Genomic DNA, 9,188 nt, shown 5'->3' with positions numbered 1-9,188 from the left:
CTAGTAAAAAAGCTTTCTCTTAAGGGAGGAGACTAGGGGTTAGGGAACAACTCCAGAAGAAAGGTGATGGGTGAACTGTTTAGAAGGTTAGTGTTGGTTCTTTTATTTGATTAAACAGGGATACACATATATCTACCAAGTAATAGGTAAGGGAGAAATAAGAACACTAAAAAAACTCGGAATCGTTAAGTGTGAAGCATATTTGGAGTTAACTCCAAATATTACTAAGAAAGAGGCGGGGACGCGCTGCATACCGGGATTTGTAGTCCCTTCCGGGGCGGGGTACAGCGCGCCTGCGTAGAGAAGCCGTCGCTCTTCCGGGCGCATGCGTGCGGCAGCGGCGCCAGGACTGATTGCACCCTGGCGGCTGCTGGCGTGTTGTGAGCTGGGAGCTCGGCATGGCGGTGCCCACTGCAGCCATGGGGCCCTCGGCGTTGGGCCAGAGCGGCCCCGGCTCGATGGCCCCGTGGTGCTCAGTGAGCAGCGGCCCGTCGCGCTACGTGCTTGGGATGCAGGAGCTGTTCCGGGGCCACAGCAAGACGCGCGAGTTCCTGGCGCACAGCGCCAAGGTGCACTCGGTGGCCTGGAGTTGCGACGGGCGTCGCCTAGCCTCGGGGTCCTTCGACAAGACGGCCAGTGTCTTCTTGCTGGAGAAGGACCGGTTGGTGAGCTGCCGGGGCTCGGCCCAGGCTAGGGGGAGGGGTCGTGGTGAAGTGAGGTGTGGTAGAGGGAGAGCGAATGGGGGGCGAACGGGACCGTGGGGTTGAAAGGAGAGTGGACTTGAGGGAGGGGGAAAGGGGGAGTATGGAGATGAGGGGGGAGTGTGGAGATGAGGGGGGAGTGTGGAGATGAGGAGGGAGTGGGGAGAAGGTGGAGTGTGGGGGTGACGGGGTCGTGAGGGGTGAGGAGAGGAAGATTGGGGGCGTGTGGAGAGTGTGGAAGTAAGGAGGTTGGCGATGGCGGGTGAAGGTGAGGAGAGGGTGGATGGGACCGGGCTGCGGTGGGAGCCTTACTCGTTTGGAATCGATTCGTGTGCTGGTAAGGAGTGGCTAGGGGCTGTGGTGGTGGTGGTGAGGAGGGCCCCTTTGAAAGTGATAGGGCGTCCCGTGGGAATGAGCGGCTGGGTTAGGAACGTTGATGGTACAGTAAGGGTGCAAAATCAGGAAGGAGGAGGAGGCCAGGGAGGGCACAAAAATAAGGGCATAGATGTGGAAGCTGAGAACAACAGGTCAGAAGGACTGCGGAGAAGAGAAGGGAGAAAGGGCTTAGAAGAACTGGATTCTGAATTACCCAGATCTTTACTCGTACCAGCATACCTTGGTTTGAATAAGGTTAGAAAGTTACATGGGGAGGCAGCTACATCTATGTGAAGTGACATCTGGATTCTGTTCTTTCAGGTCAAGGAAAACAATTATCGGGGACATGGGGATAGTGTGGACCAGCTTTGTTGGCATCCAAGTAATCCTGACCTATTCGTTACCGCGTCCGGAGATAAAACCATTCGCATCTGGGATGTCAGGACTACAAAATGCATTGCCACTGTGAACACTAAAGGTGACTATTCAGAGAGAGAGGGTAATAGGAAGATAAGCTGTTTGAATTCATTCAACAACCATTTTCCGAGTATCTTTTCTGTGCCTGGCACTCAGCAGTGTATGAGACATCCTGAGCTGAATAAGAGTTTCCAGCTCCAAGGACCTCCCCAGCGGGGAGGGGACATGTATATACAAATAACATAGCAAGGTATGGTTCATTTAATAATGGAGAGGTCTGCAAGATGGATACCCAGAATAGAAGTGAAAACAAAAGTCTGCCTAGGGGAGCCAGGGAAGGCCTCACCAAATTTGAGCAAACTTTTAGGATAGCCATAGAAATTGAGTGTGATCAATGTGCAGTGGGTGGGGAATGGGGCATTTCCAGGAGGGAACAGCGTGTGCAAAGGCATGGAGAATGTGGAAAATTCTGATTAGTTAGAATGGTTGAAATTTGGATGGTCTTGGTGAACTGCGAGAAAGTGACCAGAAAGTTGTGCGGTACATTTATAGGCTCTGTTGTAAGTATTGAGGCCGGTACTGTACGGGAATCTTGAGTTTTCATTTATCATAAGATGTTCCATTAGGAAAGAAAGTTGGTAAATAACTGTGATACACCCAAAATTTTGAAATGCTTTCTGATACATTTTAAGATACAGTATAGATACTAAAATGTGAAAAAATTATACATTTTAGAATGGAAAAGGTTGATGAGATTTTTAATTGATGTGTTCAGTGTGGGCCACTAGACTTTGTTGACAAGACTTACCTCTGGAGGCAGAATGGTGTGGTTTTTCCCCAGGTATACAGCTGCTGATCCATGAGTGATTCAGGTGATGTGTGGGTGAACATTAAAAACCAGTTTTGCAGATATTTTAATGTCTACTAGAAGAACTAGCTCATAGAATTTATTACTCAATTAAGGCTAAATTTATTTTTATTTTTATTTTTGAGACAGAGTCTTGCCCTGTTACCCAGGATGGAGTACAGTGACACAGTATTGGCTGTCTGCAGCCTCCACCTCCTGGGCTCAAGCCATCCTCCTACCTCAACCTCCTGAGTAGCTGGGACTACAGGCACATGCCACCATGCCTGGCTAATTTTTTGTAGAGCCGATTTTTGCCATTTTGCCGAGGCTGATCTTGAACTCCTGGACTCAAGTGATTTGCACACCTTGGCTTCCCAAAGTGCTGGGATAACAGGCTGGAGCCACCGCGCCCGGCTGCTAAATTTATTTAAGTAAAATTTTTTGGATCAATTTTAAGAAAAATCATGAATAAAGAAAAATACAGTGTTTAATGGACAGGACAAAAATTGTGATGTTGGCATGCGAGTGACTAGAGTTGAGAAATGCTGGTGTAAGAGAAAAGGGGGCTTTGGGGTCAAATCTGGGTTTAAATTCTTGGCTCTGTGACTTCATAGTTTTGACACTTTGGCTCATCTTCTTATCTCCTATTTCCTTTGTCTATAAAATGGGGATAATAAATGTGTCTTAGAGGAGTATTGTGAAGACCAAATCAGGAAATGTGTAGATGAATGTTCTGGACTCATTGTTGAATTATAAATGGTAGCTCCCTCCCATTGTCTAGGACTTTAATGAGTAAGCCCTGAAGAAAGCTCTGGTCTTCTTTCTAGGATAGCACAATAAACTTGTGGCGGATTATGAGCAAACAGATTATCTTGCTGTTTATATCTGGGTTCCTAGGGGAGAACATTAATATCTGCTGGAGTCCTGATGGGCAGACCATTGCTGTAGGCAACAAAGATGATGTGGTGACCTTTATTGATGCCAAGACACACCGTTCCAAAGCAGAAGAGCAGTTCAAGTTCGAGGTCAACGAAATCTCCTGGAACAATGACAACAACATGTTCTTCCTGACAAATGGCAATGGTTGTATCAACATCCTCAGGTGAGGGGGTCTAGCTTAGGGGACTGTCATATCTTTGTGCTGGGTGCTGTGCCATATACGGAGATGAATTAGATGTGAGCCTATCCTGAAGGACCTTAAAACACAAATAGAATCCTAACCTGTTTTAAGTACATTTGAGCTGTATATTTTATATACTTTATATTTTACTGAGTCCTTACAGAAATTCTAGGAGTTGATGGTTTGCTTCTCATTTGACAGATGAGGATCTGAGGGTGAGAGGTTACATCAGTAGTCAGCTAGTGTTTGCTGGAACTGGATGCACCTTGAATTATGACTAATTCATACCCTCTTTTTTTTGAGGTGGAGTTTTGCTCTTGTTGCCCAGGCTGGAGTGCAATGGCGCGATCTCGGCTCACTGCAACTTTCGCCTCCTGGATTCAAGCTATTCTTCTGCCTTAGCCTCCCGAGTAGCTGGGATTAGAGGCGTGCCCCACCACACCCGTCTAATTTTGTATTTTTTGTAGTTTAGAGTTTCTCCATGTTGGTCAGGCTGGTCTCCAACTCCCAACCTCAGGTGATCCACCCACCTCGGCTCCCAAAGTGCTGGGATTACAGGCGTGAACCACCGCACCCAACTGGCTAATTCGTACTCTTAAAGTTTCAACTTAAATATCACTTTCCCTTCAGGGGAAGCTCTCCCGCTACCCCAAGGTTAGAGGTAGGTTAGAGGCTTACTTTATGTACTTTCTGTAGGAAGCACTTTCCTTCTGGTTGTAATTGCATGGTTATTTGCCCATGTCTCCTGTTAGACTGTGAATTCCATGATGGTGGGGATGGTGTTTGCCTTGTTTAGTGTTGAATCCCTAATGTCTAGTCCTGCACCTGCTCCACATAGAAGGATCTTAGTGAATGTTTGTTCTCTAAATGAATGAAATTGTGGAGCTGAAATTCAGATCTGTTTAATTCTAGCCTTCCACTATCCCAGGTGATCAATGTGAGGCCAAGTGAGATATGTTCCGTGGGGAGTTGAAGGAGGGAGCTTGTGAACTTTATCTTGAAAGATAAGCAGAATTTGAAGAATAAGCAAAAGGGAACCACATAAGTGAAAAAGCAGGCATGAGTGAGCATGACTTATTTGCAGAGTAGTTCGTTCAGGGTTGTTGGGGGCATGCTGGCAGATAAGGGAAATAAGAGAGGGCATGATAATGGGAAGATGAAGTCTGATTTGGGACCAGATTATAAAAGGCCTTTATTTTATGCCTAGTATCTTGGATTTTATTTTGTAGGCAATGGGGATTCTATAATTTTTTAAGAAAAACCTTTTTATTATAAAACACAGATATTGAAAACCACATAACACAAATGTGTAGCTTAACGAACTCTTATAGGCTTAACTCTTGTGCAGCCCTGCTCAAGTCGAGGAGTAGTTCTTTCCAGCCACCCTAGAAGTCCATCCAGGTGTTTTGTCCTAATTACAACTCCCTTCCACAAAAGCGAACACTATCCTGACTTTTATGGTGATTCTTCATAGTTTTTCTACCACATGTGCAGCCCCTAGATACCCTAGTTTTGCTCATTTAAAAAAAAAAATTGATACGTCTTTTGTGTCTCTTAAATTACTCAAAAGAAACTTGCTAAAACATAGCTGCTGAAAAACCAGACTGGTAACCTGTGGAGATTCTCCCAGTTTGGCTTTTGCTGATTCCATGTGCTGTGTATATGTTGGACTGTTGTATAAAGAGATGCTGCTTCTTGTCTGCAATTTGGTTACCCAGTAGTGCAGTTCATCTAGGGAAGGCAGGATAAAATTTTGATTCTGTTTGTCAGATGATGATTTCGTTTCCTGCTGCCTCCAAAGATGACCAGTTAGGTTTGTTTTTTGTTTTTTTTAAATCATTATGGGCTCGTGTTTTTAAACATAGTTGATGTGTTTCCATGTCTTGTAATTGTTACGCCTATTGAAGCTCAAATTATCCCATCTTTGGCCAATAAAAACGTCTTCAAGTTGGTTCTTAAGCCCTTTTTTGACATAATCCCAGTCGTCTTCTGTTTTTTGCTCTCTGGTTTGATAAGATGTTTCAAGTTCATCTTGTACAATCTTGCCCCAGACCTTTAATCAGAAAATTCTCCAAGAAGCCTTAACATTCTGGCTGGGTGTCGTGGCTCACACCTGTAATCCCAGCACTTTGGCACTTTGGGAGGCCGAGGTGAGTGGATCACTTGAGGCCTGGCAATCATGGAGAAACCCCGTCTCTACTCAAAATACAAAAATTAGCTGGGCGTGGTGATGCAGGTCTGTAATCCCAGCTACTTGGAAGGCTGAGGCAGGAGAATCGCTTGAACCTGGGAGGTGGAGGTTGTAGTAAGCTTAGATTGTGCCACTGCACTCCAGCATCCTGGGTGACTGAGTGAGATTCCACCTCAAAAAAAAAAAAAAAGGAGGCCTTACATTCTTTCACTGAGAAATCATACTGAAGTTAGGAATGTTCATTACCGTTGGGTTGGCCTAGGAATTACGTGTGTGTGTGTGTGTATGTATATAAAGATAAAATACCTTGTGAACTCACATTGATAACTTCCAATTAAAATTGAGGACTCCGGGGATTTTATTAAACCTCATCTATATTACAAATATATTTCTTCCCTTCCAAATTGAGTATTCTGGTTCTCAAGGGCACAAGGGATCATAGAATTAGAATATCCGATGGTTACTTATTACCTGTATCCCGTGGTAAACATACAGATGTCTCTGAATAACAATATTACTGCCACTACCACCAATGTGATGACTTGAAACAAAAAATGTTTTTGCTTTTTGCATACACTCTTTGCATTCTTCCCCCATTAAAAAAAATAGTACTATATGTTGTAGGAGTGTGCAGCTGTTACATATTATACCCTCCCTTTAAACCATGTATAGTTTTTGCAAGAAACTCTATATTCAGTGTTCAGCACCAGTCCTTATAAGTCTTGAGTCATTTTTTTTATTGAAGCTCATTCTCTAGTTAAGATTCCTCGGGAAGCGTTCATGGGAACATTATTCCTGGAGTTTTTATTACAACTTATTTATGTACTTATAAAGCTTATAGATTTAATAAAACATTATTGTGCTTATTGTTTGTATCGTTATATTTCAAATTCAGTTTTGCTGGATGTAAAAATCCTTGACTCATTTTCTTGCTTGTGTATCTTTCTTAAATATGGTACTCCATTTTCTTTTGGCAGTAAGTGTTGCTGTCAGAAAGCCTGATAATCTAATTTTCTTTTTCTTTAAAGTCCACTAATTTTACTAGTCTGTGTCTCGATGTTGGTTGCTTTGGTTCTGTAGTCTCATGTATGTGTTGTGCTTTTTAAATAATGTAGTTCAAAATCTTTTTTTATTTCAGGAATATTATCTTGAATGACAGTTCTTGGTGGTGGTGCATTATCTTTGCTTTTCTTCTTCATTGTCTCCTATTATTATTTTAGCACCACAGTCCTCTTCTGCAGTTTGATCACTGTCTGTCTTGTTTCTCAGCTACCCAGAACTGAAGCCTGTGCAGTCCATCAACGCCCATCCTTCCAACTGCATCTGTATCAAGTTTGACCCGATGGGGAAGTACTTTGCCACAGGAAGTGCAGATGCTTTGGTTAGCCTCTGGGATGTGGATGAGTTAGTGTGTGTTCGGTGCTTTTCCAGGTAAGTAACTCTATCAGCACTTTCCTTGTTGGGTACATGAATTTTATTTTATTGTGAGTGACATTGTTCCCTCCTCTTATTTGGTAATTCTCATGTCTCTTCTGTCCACTCTGTATCATAGGCTGGATTGGCCTGTAAGGACCCTCAGTTTCAGCCATGATGGGAAAATGCTGGCGTCAGCATCGGAAGACCATTTTATTGACATTGCTGAAGTGGAGACAGGTAACCTCATGAGAATCTACTGTCTTTCACCTTTGGCATTCAGGACTTCTCTTGTGATCTCATCTCTGCACGTGACTGCTTCATCAGCATTATCATGAATGAATTTGTCTCCTTTAGACAAGTGTGTTTATGTTTTGACTGTCACTGCTGGGTAGTGAGGAAGCAAAGAGTTAAGAAATAAACAGGCAGGTCTGAGGAAACTGATTTAGAAAAATATTTTGATTTATTTAAACTTTAAACTACAGAGTAAGAGGAAGAAAAAAGCATCACTTGTGGTCCCACTATCTGAATACCACCTTTTTAAAAATGCTGTGGTATATTTCTCTTTATCTGTTGCCTGTATATGAACTTGAAAAAATATTTTTTTAAATTTAAGGAATTATCAAGTTTTTGCTTTAAAAACAACAACAGAAGCTGGAAATAGAAAAATGGGAGGAGAGTATTCATTTTACAAAAGAATTTCCTCAGATTTGTTTTTTAATGTTGCTGTATTGTTTTCGGAAATCTGTGACACTCTTCGTAAAAAGGTTAAAACTACATAGAAAACTTTGAAGAGGAAAGTAAAGAACTTGAAATTCCAGTATGTAAAGAATGTCTGTGTTAGTCACGTTGTGGTGAACATTGTCCAGCATCCAGCCATGCAGATCCTTCATGTAATTGCGTGTCCCTGTGACTCGGTGACACTTTTCCTGCTCAGCGACCTGCTCTTGAGTTAACCCACCTGTGCTCAGAGCCTGCTCTGCCCCCTGCTGGCTTGTGGGCTCTCTGTGCCTGGGGGTTCTCTGTAAAATGAGGTAGTAGTTGTATCTATCTTATGGGATTAGTAGGTGAATTAAACGAGTTAATACAGGTAAGTACTTAATGAATGTGTCCTTCGTTATGAACGTATTGATTGGTTTCTCTCTATTGTTTTCTATAGGGGACAAACTATGGGAGGTACAGTGTGAGTCTCCGACCTTCACAGTGGCGTGGCACCCCAAAAGGCCTCTGCTGGCATTTGCCTGTGATGACAAAGACGGCAAATATGACAGCAGCCGGGAAGCCGGAACTGTGAAGCTGTTTGGGCTTCCTAATGATTCTTGAGAGGGGATTGTAGGTAGAGGAGGCCCTGGCAGAGGTCTTCCTTCATGTGGTTAGTTTGGTCTGTTCTCTTGGAGTTGGTGGGCACCCTAAATATTTGTAAATTGGTATAAATTGTAAATGTCTATGGTCAGGCTGCCCATTCCAGTTCTTTTGCTTTTTCTGTGTATTAGCTCTTTCCATTCTTTGCCCCCAGCGTGAGTTAACTCGTGTGGACTCTGCAGTGTAGGTAGTGACCCCAGCATACCTTGTCCTCTGGATCTCCTGTCTTCTCTGCTTTTGGGTACATGGTAGACTTTGTGGCGTTTGATACAACTTGGACAATACTTAGTTTGGAGGGAGGGGAATGGAAAGGTATGGAAAATTTTTTAAATAATTAAAAATATATATATATAATTTTGAGAATTGAGCATTTAATAAACTGACTTTTTTTATTATGGCACTTCTAAGACTTTAAAAATTATGTCCTTATGTTGCAGTTTTGTATTTTTTTTTTTAATTTGAGAAAGATAATTTAAATGTTATAATTCTGTCATTTAAATTCCCAACCAATAACCCTCTGAAATATAGGGACAAAGCTAATTGAATGACTGAACTAAAATTTTGGCTCTGAGCTTCCTGGTGGCAAAGTAAAGAGGGGAGTAAGTCAGTTAGCTTTCTTATTGAAAAGAAAAACACTTAGTGGTTCCTCATGGAGAGCAAAGCTTTATTAGTTCTTCCCTTTAAAAAAAAGGGCTTGTGTTGGGGAGGTTGTTACCTAAGAGCAGTAGTTTTTCATTATATTGTAATTTTTTTTGGTGTTAA

General features: G+C 42.6%; 1 protein-coding gene across 1 annotated transcript; it reads left to right on the top strand.

Moving 5' to 3' along the window:
• Positions 1–364: 364 nt before the first annotated feature.
• On the top strand, positions 365–8,795 carry THOC3 (THO complex subunit 3). The gene is given in 6 exon segments (NM_001257489.1): positions 365–665; positions 1,398–1,554; positions 3,238–3,442; positions 6,921–7,082; positions 7,204–7,304; positions 8,224–8,795. Coding segments are annotated over 6 exon segments (1,056 nt in total). The 5' UTR covers positions 365–398; the 3' UTR covers positions 8,388–8,795.
• The last annotated feature ends 393 nt before the right edge of the window (positions 8,796–9,188 follow it).

Source organism: Macaca mulatta, chromosome 6 (genome assembly GCF_049350105.2).
Source record: "Macaca mulatta isolate MMU2019108-1 chromosome 6, T2T-MMU8v2.0, whole genome shotgun sequence".
Classification (NCBI taxonomy): Eukaryota; Metazoa; Chordata; class Mammalia; order Primates; family Cercopithecidae; genus Macaca; species Macaca mulatta.
This window is presented reverse-complemented; position numbering and strand designations above follow the sequence as displayed.